General features: G+C 42.8%; 1 protein-coding gene across 3 annotated transcripts in view; it reads left to right on the forward strand.

The window, feature by feature from the left end:
• Nucleotides 1-15648, forward strand: part of LOC137374310 (protein associated with UVRAG as autophagy enhancer-like) — a 78235-nt gene that overhangs the window by 6587 nt on the left and 56000 nt on the right. For all 3 annotated transcript variants that reach the window (XM_068040159.1, XM_068040160.1, XM_068040162.1), the window contains exon 3: nucleotides 7625-7668. In XM_068040159.1, coding sequence (XP_067896260.1) covers nucleotides 7663-7668 — 6 coding nt within the window. In that variant the 5' untranslated portion in view covers nucleotides 7625-7662. The remainder of the gene's footprint in view (nucleotides 1-7624; nucleotides 7669-15648) is intronic.

Below are 15648 nucleotides of genomic sequence, written 5' to 3' on the forward strand. Positions count from 1 at the left end.
CAGAACAGGACAAGCTGCTGGAAGATGGAAGAGGAGGAGGGGGGAAAGGGCTCTCAGTAGGAGGCTATATCCACCCAGGGTGCTCAGGGAGCAACTCTCCTACCTGAACTTCGGTGAGGAACAATGTGTGCGACATTTGTGTACAACATCTGTGCTTCAGTAAGGGCGTCCTCACTGAAATCTGCCACCTACTGCAGCCACCACTGCAACCTCAGAGCAGGCTGAGGACAGCATTGCCAGTAGATGTGAAGGTGACCATGGGCCATGAACATTTATGCCTCTGGCTTCTTCCTGGTCGGAAGTAGACATATTAGCAACATCTTGCAGTTTGGCATCCAATGTTGGGAGGTCACTGACACTCTGCATTTATTCAGAATTAACTACATTTCATTTTGTTTTGCCAGAGAGAAGCAGGCAGATCAAGCACACATATTCACTAGTATTGCAGGCTTCCCCATGGTGCAGAGTGCCATTGACTGCACACACATTACCTTGCAGGTCCACATGTCAACTTTGCCCTACACCGCAACCAAAAGGGTTTCTACTCCCTCAAAGAGCAGCAGGTGTGTAATCATAGGCAGAAAATCATACAGGTTGGTATCCTGGCAGCGGTCATGATGCTTTCATTCTGTGGCAGTCCACTTTGCCAGCGCATTTAAGCCACCATGGCAAACCAAAGGGTGGCTATTGGGCAACAAGGGCTATCCACTGACAATGCGACCGGTGTCTCCAGAGCATATCTACACACATCTTTGAAGCATGCATAGAATGAAAGCAATGTTGCCACATTGATGTGCTGAAACAATGCTTCAACTGCCCGGAAGAGTAGAGTGGCTGTAAAGATTTGTTGTGGTCTGTTGCACAATCTCGCCAAGTCCTTGCCACCAGCTATCCAGTGAGCAGCCAAGGAGAAACAGCATGTGGAGGAGGAGGAGGAGCAGGAGGAAGAGGAGGAGGAGGAGGAAGATGGAGAGAGGAGGCAACCTAGATGGTCCCTTTCTGCCTGGGCTGTCTGTGCAGAACTCATCTGAATGCGAATGTTGTAACCCCCAACCCATTTCCCATTCACCAACAGTCCCGCATCTTACCTTCCCTCTGTCACTGACCATCACAATACCAAAATAAAAACCATCACAAAATACACATTCCAAAATAAATTTATAAATAAAATGAATCATATAGTACACAAAAGTTAACTAATCACCCTTGTGCACTCCCTTAGTGCCTGTCTTCCACGTGCTTTTACCTGTTCTGCTGCTTTTATCCAGTGCTACCCCAGTGGCTGCAGCATGGCTGGTGGAACACTATTAACTTTCACTGGGGGTGACAACCTTGGCCTTGGAGGATGACCTGAAGCAGCTCTGGGCCTAGAAAGCCCAGCTGCAGACTGCACCATCTTGTCATGGCGGCTGCCTGACAGGCAACAGCAAGGGCACTGGTGGATTAGCTGAGGTGTCAATTGTACATAATTGTAAATTATGTTTAATTGTATTCAGGCAGTGGGCATTAACAGGTGATTCACTTGCACACCTATATAAAGGAGCAGACTGAAACCATGGTGGTTGGTTTTGGAGGTGCATGTTTGGAAAGTGTATCTCTGAAAATAAAAGCTTATAAAGTCAAAGATTGGTCTCCAGTTCTATCCTTCACCACCTGGCTATTTGAATTGTAACAGGGGTGGGAGGAGGAATGTTGGCTTCTGAGCTTTGTGCTCCATGGAGCCACTGCCACTCTCCTGGGCTGGTATCTCTGTACGCAGTAATCTGTTGGACGACAGACTACTGGACTGCTCTGAGACCCTGCAAGCCAATTTTCACACTGTAATCCACAGCCATGATGTCAGCAGTCTGAGCCTGCATGGTTGCATTGTGTCCAGTTCTATTCACAACCCCTCAGATACTGAAGCAGTCCATGCCTGCATACAACAATCCTGGGCAACATTCAGGCTTGGGCTGGTAAATGGCAAGCAACATTCCTGCCACACTAGTGCCAAACAATGACCATCTCCGACAGAGAAAGTCCAACCATCACCCCTTTACATTCAATGGCATTACCACCACCATTCTGCCACCATCAACATCCTGTGGGGGCGTCGCCATTTACTAGAAATGAACTGGACCAGCCACATAAATACAGTGACTACAAGAACAGTCAAAGACTGGAAATTCTGGGGTGAATAACTCACTTCCTGTCTCCACAAAGCCTGTCCACCATCTACAAGGTGCAAGTCAGGAGTGTGATGGAATACTCTCCACTTGTCTGCATGGGTCCAGCTCCAGTACCACACAAGAAACTCGACACCGTCCAGGACAAAGCAGCCCATTTGATTGGCACAGCATCAACCACCTTAAACATTCACTCCCTCCACCACTGATGCACAGTTGCAGCAATATGTACCATCTACATGACGCACTGCAGCAATTCACCAAGGCTCCTTCGACAGCACCTTCCAAACCCACGACCTCTACCGCCTAGAAGGACAAGGGCAGCAGATGCATGGGAGCACCACCACCGGCACGTTCCCCTCCAAACCACACATCATCCTGACTTGGAACTATATTGCCGTTCCTTCACTGTTGCTGGGTCAAAATCCTGGAACTCCCTAACAGCTCTGCGGGTGTACCTACGCCACATGGACTGCAGAGGTTCAAGAAGGCAGCTCACCACCACCTTCTCAAGGGCAATTAGCAATGGGCAATAAATGTTGGTCTAGCCAGCAACACCCACATCCCGGAAATGAATTAGAAAAAGCAGTCTGAGATTCCGCTGCAGCACCCAGACTTAGGGTGACTGCAATAGAACCTGGGACATCAGTTGTCAGATGCTGCTTCTTGATTGAATCCACAAATGTGCAAACGGAGCTGGCAACAAGTTTGATACTGGAAAGGGCTCCAAGCTCTGCACAAAGCCCTGTGCCAAGGTGGCGCTGGATGCCTCTATGCTCCTTAACATTGACCACAGGCTTTCTAGCAGGCTTCCCAATGCATTTTATTCTGCATACCCATCAGCCTTCTTTTGTACATTGCCCCATCGAAGGTCTTGATGGAGTCCTCTGCAGAGGAACTCATGTGTGACCTCGCCCTCCAGCAAGCTGGCACCTGACTTATCCTTGCCTCTTGCCCTGGCTGTAGTGTAATCATGCCAGTGTCTCACCACATGCAGATCATGTCTCTAAGCTATCCTCTAAGATGTATGCAGTGTCAGTATCTGAGCTGTTGGCTGCAAGTGTGAAATCAAATGATGGTGCTGTGCACCTATCATCACTGTCTTCTTGGTGTTTCTTCACTGCCTGGGCATGTTGCAGCTCTTGGGTATCTGAAAGGTAAAAGGCACAATGGTAGAGTTGTGTTGAAGGGAGGTGGGGGTAAAGTAACAGGTGCATGCTTACACCATCTGCATTTTGTAAATCAGAAGAGAATGTGGGGCGAGGGGGAAGTGGGATATAAGAAGGACAATTAAGGATGAGAATACTGCCATCTTCAATGGTTTCAGCCTGGACGTGGGCCACAGCCTCAGCAATCACCATCCCAATAACAGGGATGAGAAATTTCCGCAAATGGCAGAATTCCAAAATCCTAACGTGGGAAATCCATCATTGGCTTTTTCCTATCTGACCAGACTGGCTTTAAAAAAAAAGCAACTGTCCGTTTCGCAGCTGATGATGCTGAGAATGGGAACTGCTGCTTCCGACCGTCGGACAGTTCCAATTTTTTTTTAAAAGCTCCCCGGAAAACCACAATGCTACCCTGAAGGTCGGAAGCAGCAGTTCCTAATTAGTACTCACCTTGCAAATCGTTATAGTAGTATTCTCAGTTTTGCAGAGAAGCTTTAAAATCTGGAAGTTTACTCAATTGGGAGCTTTCCTTAACTTGAAACAACCCGACCTATAATATTCCAGTGCCTCCTTTTGATTTCTATTGAGACAGTTTTTGGTGCAATTGAGGTTTGGTGGATGACTATTGTCTGTGTACCTAAAGTAGGTTTACCACTTTTGTGACATTTTTCTGGATGGAATCGCCTGTCTTTGGCACATGGCAATCCATCACCATGTTTGAGTCTCCCGTTCAAACTAATGCATAATCTACATGTACCTCATGGTTTCTGCCTAATAAGGCACTCTCTGTGGAGCAATATTCTTCTTAACTAAGCTTTTAGGATTGCTTGAGTACATGCAGGGGTACTGCTGGAGTTTAACCAGCTAAAATTGTGCCGACTAACTGTATTCAATGCTGAAATGTTGGAATGCTGAGGTCACTTTGGTGATTTTATATAAATGAGTTGGTCCACAGTCTTGACATTAATCAAAGGTAAACAAAGGAAAACTATACATTTGAAGTGGCACTTGCATTCATTACAGATCACTAACAGTGCCAAAATTACATGATTCCTTGAAAAAAGAAATTCTGACTTTTTTGTCTTTGACCACTAATTTTCAGACCTTTTGTGCTTTGGCCATACTCTTAGCCCTACAATAATAGCTGGCGCCATCTCCTCAATGGGGATTAGGACATGCAGGCATGCCTAACCCCTCTGGTTAGCTCCTGTTGCCTCCAGTGGTGCACCACCTTGTCCTGCAAGAGAAAGGGAAGTGTGTCAGTGAGTGTCATGCATGTGGCTTTCATGTTGAATAGTTTTAGTTTTAGTTTAGAGATACAGCACTGAAACAGGCCCTTCGGCCCACCGAGTCTGTGCCGACCATCAACCACCCATTTTATACTAATCCTACACTAATCCCATATTCCTACCACATCCCCACCTGTCCCTATATTTCCCTACCACCTACCTATATTAGGGGCAATTGCTAATGGCCAATTTACCTATCAACCTGCAAGTCTTTGGCATGTGGGAGGAAACCGGAGCACCCGGAGGAAACCCACGCAGACACAGGGAGAACTTGCAAACTCCACACAGGCAGTACCCAGAATTGGACCCGGGTCGCTGGAGCTGTGAGGCTGCGGTGCTAACCACTGCGCCACTGTGCCGCTGACAATGTGTTCAAGCTGTGAGATGTAGGTGTGAGCCTTGCAGCAGTGCTAAGTGTTGTGAGTGTGAGGTGAGGCTATGCATGTTAGGTATGAGTCCTGATTGTTAGAGATTGTTGGTGAGCGATTGGAGTGCAGGGATTTGAGCAGTGCCTGAAACTAGTGATTCAGTTGGTAGGATATGCCATTTGAAGATACATTCACTGACCTTGACCACTTGTATGAGGTCATTGAATTTCTTGCAGCACTGCAACCAGGTCGTCAGGGCTTGACCCTCGTATTTACTTCCATGGCTATCTGTTCCCATTGCCTTTTGATAATGTGTCTGAAAGGCCTCCAGGCTCCCTGCAGATACAGGACATCTCGCCTCCTTTCCACTTTCTCCACCAGGACCTCCAGTGCAGCATTGGAAATCTTTGGAGCCCACTCTCTCCCTTCTTGTGCCATGCTTCGTTGTTTCCCTGGTCAGATTCTTTTCGACCACAACTCCCAGTACCTGGTCTAGCCATAATGCACCTCCCCTTTAAGGAGTGCAGGTTAGCTTTAAACAATGCAGGCTTACTTTCAGTGGTGGCAGCCACTCATGATATTGACTCCCTGCTGATGCATCCAACCAAACAGCAGTGCACTTAGCGCTGGCTGGACACAGAGATCATTGTTATAAGTGCTTCCATTTTCTTTCGTACATTTTAAAGATTGTGTTTCAAAACTGAAAAGATTCCATAGAATGCTAGAACTGTGTGCTTTTTTTTAAGGTAGGCTACCAGAAGGTTTTTGAAAACAGACAATTACTGGAAAGTACCTGAGTGCAGATAATTACACAGCAGGGGTTGCTTTTGACTTGGGGAAAGATGTTTGTGGAGAAGTGACAGGTCAGGATTTATAGGGGTCAGCAGGCTTGTCTTTTGTGACATTGTTTATGGTTTCGCTTTGGACAGTGCATTGGGATATGGACAATGTTTGAAAACACAGTTGGAGAAAACTTGCCAAGAAGAACAAACCACCCCAACTCAGTTTGTTCCAGTAGTTTGGGAAAAGTCTGCCAGTTTTCCATCTCGCGAGGAGCTGAAATGCAAGTGTAAGCAGGCAGCATGAAATTGGCATGCTGCCTGCATTGAAATCAATGGGTGTGGGTTAATTAAGCCTGTTTTCAGAGGCTATCCAAGTTAGCCCCCAATAAATTCCAACAGGAGTAGTAAGGCATAGAAATGTAAACAGAACTTGAGTTATCTGTCCTCATGAGACTGATTTTTAAGGCTTATAGGCCAGATATTGTCCATGTTGGTCACGACAAATTTGCTTCTTGGGTTCACTCCATAAGTGCTCTGAACATCTTACTTTCATTGGAGTTGACTCAGAGCCCCGTATCTATTCATAGCGTAACCCAAGACAGAATAACAAACTGCTTGTGATCCGGACTGGATAATTGTAACTTTCATACAAATGCTGCTTCAATCTCTCGAAAGGAGCACTGAGTTACTAGGTAAGATGAGGCCTGATTTGAATCATTAAGCTGTTTCATTCACACTAAGATGAACATACAGAACAACAGCTGTGATCAAATTCACATTGTTCTATCAGTACAGCTTAACAGATAATAAAAAAGAAAGACATGTATTTATATAGTGCCTTTCAGAACCACAGGACGTCTCAAAACATTTTACAGCCAATGAAGAGCTTTTGAAATGTAATCACTGTTGTAATGTGGGAAACGTGGTAGTTAATTTGTGCACAGCAAGCTCCCACAAACAGCGATATGATAATGACCAGATAGTGTGTTTTTGTAATATAGATTGAGAGATAAACATTGGCCAGGACACCGGGGATAACTCCCCTGTTCTTCTTCAAAATAGTGCCATGGGATCTTTTGCATCCACCTGAGAGGGCAGACAGGATCTTTGTTTAAAGTCTTGTCCGAAAGACAGTACTTCTGACAGTGCAGCGCTCCCTCAGTACTGCACTGCAGTGTCAGCTTAGGTTATATACTCAGCTATTCTGTGACCTTGTCCTATCTACACCTTCTCCTTTGTTATCTCTTGCCCCACCCCCGCTTTACTTGCTTATAACCTTTTACATTTCTAATATTTGCCGGTTCTGAAGAAGGGTCACTGACTGAAATGTTAACTCTGCTTCTCTCTCCACAGATGCTGCCAGACCTGCTGATTTCCAGCATCCACAGTATTTTGCTTTTATGTTATATACTCAGTCTTTGGCGTAAGGTTTCAACTTTTCTGACTCACAGCAAGAGTGCTATCACTCAGCCACGGCTGGCACTAGAGGTCTTCTAATGGTTTCTCCAGCAGTTGTGTTCAGCAAACACTGACGCTCATGCTTTTTCATCTACTTCAGAGAAACTGGGTTTTTTTTTTAAACCCGTTCCCCTGTCTGGGGGCTGGCCAGAAGAGCTGCAATCAAATCTGTTACTGCATCTCCTTCCTCTGAAAACAGCTTTAACCCATCCCACTACTGTGTAAATGTTGTGTTAGGAGCATTAGGTTAAGAAAATGACTTCATATTGTTTCTATTTGTCCTGGTTAGTGATGACTGTCTGATTTTGATACACATTTAGGACCATTTCAACTTCATCAATCATTCCATTGCCCAACCAACTGTCTAAAAGTGGATTATTTCTATTTCCACAGAACATGTGTATGAAGGTGAGGACACACCCTGAGTATCAATGAAGGTAATGACTTAAAACCACTACTATTTTCAGCATAACAATATATTTGCTTTGGAACAGTGCAATGTTTAGAAGAATGAAAGTGATCCCATTCAGACCAATTTAGTTTGTTCTACAACACTGGGTTTCATCAAATGCTAATCACACATTGAATAATCCTTTTGTGATGAATTCAGTGAAGATAAAACCAAATTGTTGGGCTTATAAAAATTTATATTGGATAACTTTGGATGCCATTGCTCCCAGCATTGTGCCTCGCTGATGGGTCAGAGCCTTGCAAAAGTACCGCTCATATTCAGCGTTTCTATCTGTTATATTAACAGAGGTGTCCACCTGTTTGTGTTAAGGCAAAACTTGAGGAAAGGCCACTCTGGTCAGGTTCTGTGCTCTTCAGAGCAGCCTAATCTCAAACAGTTTTGGCTTGTCAGTTAGAACAAGTCTCCGATTTGTCCTGTTATGCATTGAGCACGGCAGTCACACAGTGCCATGATTTTGGTGGAATTGAGTGGAAATTAAAAGAGAAAGCAATTTCGCAATCTATCGAAATGTCAGTTCCACATCCATGAAACAAAGATTGGGACTGGAGGTACAATAATGTACTCACTAGAATTAATGACTAGATTAATGCTTGCAAACTGAAGCTAGGCTAGAATGAAAGGCAGAGGGTCATTGTGCAGCTTACTTGCAAGTGGTCTCATCTGGTAAAATATTTGGATGTTGCACCATCTCATTATTTGATCAGGGATATGTTTGGGAATGCAGGGTGGATCTTTCTGAGGCCTCATGCCACCAGTAGGACCTCTCACTTAACAAGTGATGTAACATGCGCAATGCACCCATATTTTTCATATCAGCTGCCTGCTTTTTAAGGGGCTCCAGTTCACCCACCCTTTTCAATTACTGCTTGTTTTCATGTTGTCTTTCTCTTTCATCATTTGACCCTTTAATACAGCATTTAAAAAAAAAATTACTCTGGGGATGTGAGCATCACTGGCAAGGCTGGCATTTATTGCCCAGCCCTGGTTCCCCTGAGAAGTTCACAAGTTCAATGCAGTTCATGTGGTGAAGGTACTCCTAAAACTGAATGTTGTCCGGGCCTTGCTGTATGCAAGCATGGACTACTTCATTATCTAAGGGATTGCAAAGGAAGTTGAACACTGTGCAATCATCTATAAACTGTCCAACTTCTGACCTTATAATGGACGGAAAGTAATTGATAATGCAGCTGAATACGTTTTGGCCTTGGGTGCTACCTTGAGTAAGTCCTGCACTGATGTCCTGGAGGTGAGAAGATTGACTTCCAACATTCACAACTGCCTGCCATTGAGCTAGGTATGACTCCTCCAGGAAAGAGTTTTCTCCCTGGATTCCCATTGACTTCAATTTTACTAGGCCTCTTTGGTGCCACACTCGGTCAAGGCAGTCGCTCTCACCTCATCTCTGGAATGCAACTCTTGTGTCCATGTTTGGACCAAGGTTGTAATGAGGTCCAGAGCTAAGTGGTTCTGGTGGAACCAAAATGGAGCATCGGTGAGTAGGTTATTGGTGAGTACGGATAATGTAGTAGATGTAATATACTTGGACTTTCAAAAGGCCTTCGATAAGGTACACATAGTAGACTCATGACTAAGCTCAGAGCATGTTGAGTCGGCATATGCAGCGTATGAATACCTAGCTGACTACAAAGCAGAAAACAGTGGGTAGGGGTTAAATAAAAACAGAAATACTCAGCAGGTCAGGCAGCATCTATGGAGAGAGAAACAGATGTAACATTTCAGATCGGTGACCTTTCATCAGGTAGGGGTTAAAGGCAGTTATTCAGACTGGCAAAAGGTGGGAAATGGTGTTCCACAGGGATTGGCGCTGGGAACACTGCTGTTCATCATTTACAGGAATGATTTGTGCTCAGGAATTGGAAGTACAATTTCAAAATTTGATGAATGACACCAGTTTGGGGTTGCAGGGGAAGATTGCAGCAAAATAAAAGATGTAAAAAAACTTATAGAATGAGTGAATAAATGGCAGATTAATTTTCATATAGATAAGTGTGAGGTGGTGCAATTTGGTAAGAAGGATAATGAGGCCACATGGAAAATAAGAGTTTAAATAGGTTAGAGCAGCAAAGGAATCTTTGGGGTACACTTGCACAAATCATTAAAAGTAGCAACACAGGTTAACAAAGCCATAAAACAAATGCAAGCAAAGTCCAAGGTTTCATTTCCAGGGGAATAAATTTCTAGGGGAAAGAAAAGCAGGGAATTTATGTTAATCTTGTAGGGAAACTTGGTTAGACCACATTTGCATGATCTGATCTCCATATTACAAAAAGTATATAGAGGCACTGGAGAAGGTGCAAAACAGATTTACAAGTATCATGAATAGATAAGAACCCACTGTAAATTGTGTTTTGTGCATTTGAGTATTATTGCCAACTGCCATTTTATACAGCATGTTAAGTTTTAGCTGTGTTCCACTTGGTAAAATGGAGGAGGAAGATCATGTGGTACAGCTTGTTCAGGTACCATACTATCCAGCCTGCCTGGATTTGAAACTGTAGCGACTGAAGGTACAGCTTGTTCAGAAATGACAGCTGCCTTGATTCAGATTAGCACAGCTGCCTGAAGCTGCACACCTCTCTCTAAGACACAGTCTGCAAGAAGCCAGAAAATTAAAGAAGACAGACTGCAAACAGCGAAGAAAATTAAAGACAGTCTGCAAAAATAGCAAGAAAACCTGCTTTCTGCTAGCTTCCTCTCCATCTAAGCAAAAAGTGACTTCAGTAAATTTAGCTACCCCCATTTACCTTTGAGAGTGCAAAGAAGAAGAAATTTGTAAGAGAAGAGATATTTCCAACAGTTTCTCCCCATTCAGCATTTCCAGTCGGTGATCTCCAATTTTTGGATTTCTTGATAATTTAAATGGACACTAGTTTTAACTGATATTCAAGTTAGTTTATAGTTCTATTTAGTAAATGTGCTTGCTTTTTTATGCCTTTAATCTTTCCTTGTATGTTTGTAAGCATGCATGGCGAAGTTAAACCCCTTCCCGAGTTTAAGAGTATGTTAATAAACCCTAATTCTTTGATTTAACTGTGTTGTTGCTGTGGTCATTTATTTTTAGGGTTTAAGGGAGGGAAAAATTCAATCACTATATTGTTTATGAACAGGTGGTTAAAAAAAACAGAGAAATATGTTTAGTGAAAAAAAGATTAACTACCTGTTTGTAACACAATGATGATACCAAAATGAAGAGGATACAACCATCAGAAAAGGCTGAACGGACTGGGTCTCTTCCCTAGGAAAGGGAAGGCTGAGGGGTGACCTAATGGAGGTCTTTAAAGTGATGAAGGGGTTTGACAGGGTAGATGTAGAGAAGATGTTTCCACTCGTAAAAAGTCCAAAACTAGGGGTCATAAATATAAGATATTCACTAATAAATCCCCCAAAAATTCAGGAGAAACTTCTTTACCCAGAGAGTACTGAGAATGTGGAACATATTACCACATGGAATACCTGAGGCAACCAGTGTAGATGCCTTGAAGTAGAGAGGAATAGAAGGATATGTTGATAGGGTGAGATGAAGTAAGGTGGGAGGAAGCTCGTATGAAATATAAACTCTGGTACAGACTGTCGTATAAGAACCTGAAAGGGTTAATGTTGGAGACAGTGAGAGCAACCCCTCCCACTGAAGTGATGATGATGTAACCTCCAGCAGAAAAAGAACCAGGAGATTTCCTAGGAGAAATTAATGACCCAGATCAAGGATTTGGACGGCGGACATTTATGTAAATGGACAGTTAAAGAATTTCAAATTTGACACAAGTGCTAGTGTCACAGTTCTGTCAGACCAAGAGACATGGTTGATGAGACATTGCCTACAACCGGCGGACGCACAGTTGCATGATCCAGGCGGGACCCAACTGAAAGGGAAAGGTAAACGTCAAGCAACTCTCCAATATAGAGGGAGATAAATTATGAAAACCCTATACATCCTGCAAAACCAAGAATTTTCCCTGTTAAGCAGAAAAGCGTGCTTAGAACTGCACCGGATCAAGAAGTTTGATGAAGTCAAACAGCTACAGGTAAGGCAGTATTGCACATAAGGGTGGCTACAAGAACATCCTGGTGGGAAGACAATGAAAACTTACGATGAATATAGAAAATACTTCACAATCATCGACGGTTTGCTGGTTTATAATGACAGACTAATCATTCCCAGTTCACTTAGATCAGATATCTTGGAACGTCTACTTCAAGGCCACATGGGAATAATGAACTGCAGAGCAAGGGCACAATCATCAGTGTGGTGGCCAGGAAGATCCAAAGACATTGAAAAAGTGATCCAGAACTGCCAGATCTGTGCAATACAAAGACCAGAACAACGAGAACTTCTGATAATTACTCAATTTCCAACCAGACCTTGGCACCGTCCAGGTATGGATTTATTCATGTTTTCAACGGAAAGACCTACATAATCATCATTATTATTTCTTAAGGTGGAGGGAAGTGAGAAAGTTATATTCAGCAACAACAGAAGCAGTTATAAGAGTTCTACAAGACATCCTTGTGACACATGATATCCCTGACAAAGTACTGTCAAACAACGGACCGGTTTGCAAATGAATATTTCACGCATTTTGAGACAAGAACGGGATTTCAACATCTCACAAGTTCACCAGATTATCCACAGTCGAATGGTGAAATGAAAAGAGGTGTAAGAACCATAAAGTCCTTATTGAAGAGGAATAAAGATCTTCCAACCTCATTTCTAATTTATCGATCTACACTGTTGAAGTGTGGACTATCATCTGCAGAGTTACCGATGGGCAGGATGATAAGAACACAACTTCCAGTGTTGCCTGAAAAGATTGCTCTGGATTGGATGTTCGGGACTATGGGAGAGTAAGAGACTGGGAAAACTCTTATAGAAAGCAACAAACTCAAAATTACAACAAAAGATTTCGTGCCATAGACTTACCAAAACTGAATGAAGGCCAAAGAGTATGAATATAAGACCTAGGAAGGGAAGGTACTGTAATCCACAGAGACGGAAACTACCAGAGATCATATGTGGTATGTATATAGAAATAGCAGAAATATTATCCTTATTCCCCAGAAGCAACAATCATTTATTTGGAAGACCCAGATGATGATGAAGAAACCCAGAACAAACAGGAGACTATAATCCTTAGTAAAAATCAACCAAGTCAGTGACCCAGACTTACCAGGAAGACTACTGATCATCCCAGTCAGACTAGAACAAGATCAGGGAGAGTCGTAAAACCTCCTAACAGATTAAATCTGTGAAGTCAGAGACTTGAGGGGAGAAAGGTTAGTAGGTAAAGTCAAGAATGTCTTTATGTTAAAGAAAATGTATGGATAAAGACTTGGGGGGAGATGCTGTATAAGGATCTTAAAGGGTTAATGTTGGAGACAGTGAGGGCAACCCCTCCCACTGTAGTGGGGGGGGGGGGGGCGATGTAATAGTCACATGGTAATGGGCTTTGGGAAGCAGAGAATAACAGCACAAAGGATGCTAGCTAGAGAGGCTTGGGGAGAGGAGATGTATAAATAATAAAAGAGTTATTAGTTGACCTTATTCAGACTGCAAGTTTTTAGCAATAATACCCTAGCCACACTACTACTACAGCAACAACATACAGCACAGACTAGATGGTCTTCTTCCCCTGCTATAAATTCTATGTAATTCCATGTAATATGAACCTTACATTTGATCACAAATCATAATCTACATATTTCATGTTGTGCATTTAATTTTTTTATGTTATTTGTTTTATTTTCTTTCTTTCAAGGACTAGGGTTTTGTTTGTGGGAGTGAGTAGCAAGTTCAGGAAATGACTGTGGAAAGGCTAAAAAAAAGGTTGTTATCTCTTGCCCCCATCCCCACTTTACTTGCCCAAAACCTTTTACATTTCTAATATTTGCTAGTTCTGATGAAGGGTCACTGACCTGAGGCGTTGACACTGCTTCTCTCTCCACAGATGCTGTCAGACCTGCTGAGTATTTCCAGCATTTCTTGTTTTTATTTCTTAAAAAAAAAGCATCTAGTGTGAGCTTAGCGTTAGGAAGCTCTTGAGCACTTCATCAGAACACAGGCAGGAGAATCTGCAGCATGCACATAGACATGAAACATTCTGGTATGATCACACTATGACAGCATGAGTACCAGTCTGGACAGAGGGCACGAGTTTCACTCCTGTTTTGTTTCTGTTTTATGGATAAGTTAAACTCCATTTTCATTACAGGGCAGTCAAAGAATTGTAGCCTTGTTTTGATGATACTGGTCTACGGTTTTCTCTGCTGATAAATTAGACCCATTGGTTTGTGGCAATTGAAGAAGCCAAATTCCGTTTTTAGTACAGAGTTATGGGATTTTACCATTCTGGGGTTCTGTTCATTTTATCATGAAAATCACAAATCAGTGGCTTTGTACTGTATAGTCACCAAACCCCTGATGTAAACTAATTGGTCAAAATATATCTTGGTGTAAGTGCCAACTTGGCTAAGTTGGTAACACTCTGTATCAAAAAGTTGCAGAGTCAAGGCTCACGCTAAGATTTGAGTACGCAATCTAGGCTGACACTTCAGTGCTGCATGGTCAGCACTGCTGTCATTTGTATGCAATGTTAAACCAAGGTCTGCTTGTTCAAATGGATAGATCACCTGGCACTATTTGAAGAAAAGCAGTGCATCTCTTTGAGAAAGATTAGGTTCAGATTTGTACAGAAACCCGTCACTCACAAAGCTTTAACTTGTCTTTACTCAGCTCAGCCTTCTAACTGAGAAGGGTACTGATTGCTCCTGTTTATTTTTCAAGTGCTGTTACTGCCAATCACCTATGCCAAGCTTCCTGTCTGCTCTTGAAGTCAGCAAAAGTTTCCAGTCTGAGCAAATACAACTCCCTTCACAATTTGGTTGACATTTTAGTTAAGTACTGTTCCCCTTCGAGTTTTTATACCTTGTTTATATCACAAAGCCACTTGTGAAGAATTAATTTTAAAATACTCGAGACAGCTGCTGTTATTTCATCCACCTCAGGTTCCACAACAGCAGTCAATTGGAAGGTTGCAATTGCATATCTGTCTGTTGGACTGAGCCCGAGGGTTAAAGATCATACAATCCAGTGATCAGGAAATGTGTAGGCGCCCAGGAAAGTCAATAGACGTTTGACTCTGCTGATATTATTTCTGTTTTCTGCCACCACATGGCTAGTGCCAGACTGGAAGAGCGATACCATGGAGGTCATGATATCTGATGCCAGTCATGTACACTTGCCTGATGGACATGTAAGCCAGATGTCAAAACAAAGGCTCATTCCTACCGGAGACATTCCACTGGTGATGAAAGCTTGTCCTGTCAGCCTGCAGGATGGCAACAATTGGTCTTAAGTGTCTGCATTTTGCTGTTTCCCCTGTGACTAGGGTAAAGATGGGTTGCAATATTGCTAACTGAGAACGCCTCAATGCAGCAAGCCTGGCTTCTCCTGAGTCTGTTGAGTGGGGACGAAAGAGTAAGAAAAGAAAAACAGAGTTGGGTCTAAATGGGGGAAAGGAGGAGAATTTGTTCCATAGTCTTGCTTTAAAGACAAGGCTTTGGCCTTGATTTTTGGGGGAAGCTTGGAATTATTTTGTCAGAATGAGATTGTACACAAGGAAGCAATACAATGTCATATTTATTTGTACTCCATTGCTGAACTTGGCTGATTACATTGGGTCTTGGTGTGATTGCAATATAATAAATTTGACATCTGACATTACCCTTAGTTTCTATCCATGATGAGACTGAAGTTTAACATTGTAAATGGTTTAGTCAGAACTTTACAGAAAGAGGATAATGGGTAAAGAATTATATAAAACCAGTTTGTGAAATGGAGTGTTCAATAAAGGATCCATGTTAGAATAATAAATTGGAGAGGGGGAAATCACTTAAAATTGTCCCTTCTGGATTGTCTTAAAGGGGCACT

Source organism: Heterodontus francisci, chromosome 10 (assembly GCF_036365525.1).
Source record: "Heterodontus francisci isolate sHetFra1 chromosome 10, sHetFra1.hap1, whole genome shotgun sequence".
NCBI classification, from domain to species: Eukaryota; Metazoa; Chordata; class Chondrichthyes; order Heterodontiformes; family Heterodontidae; genus Heterodontus; species Heterodontus francisci.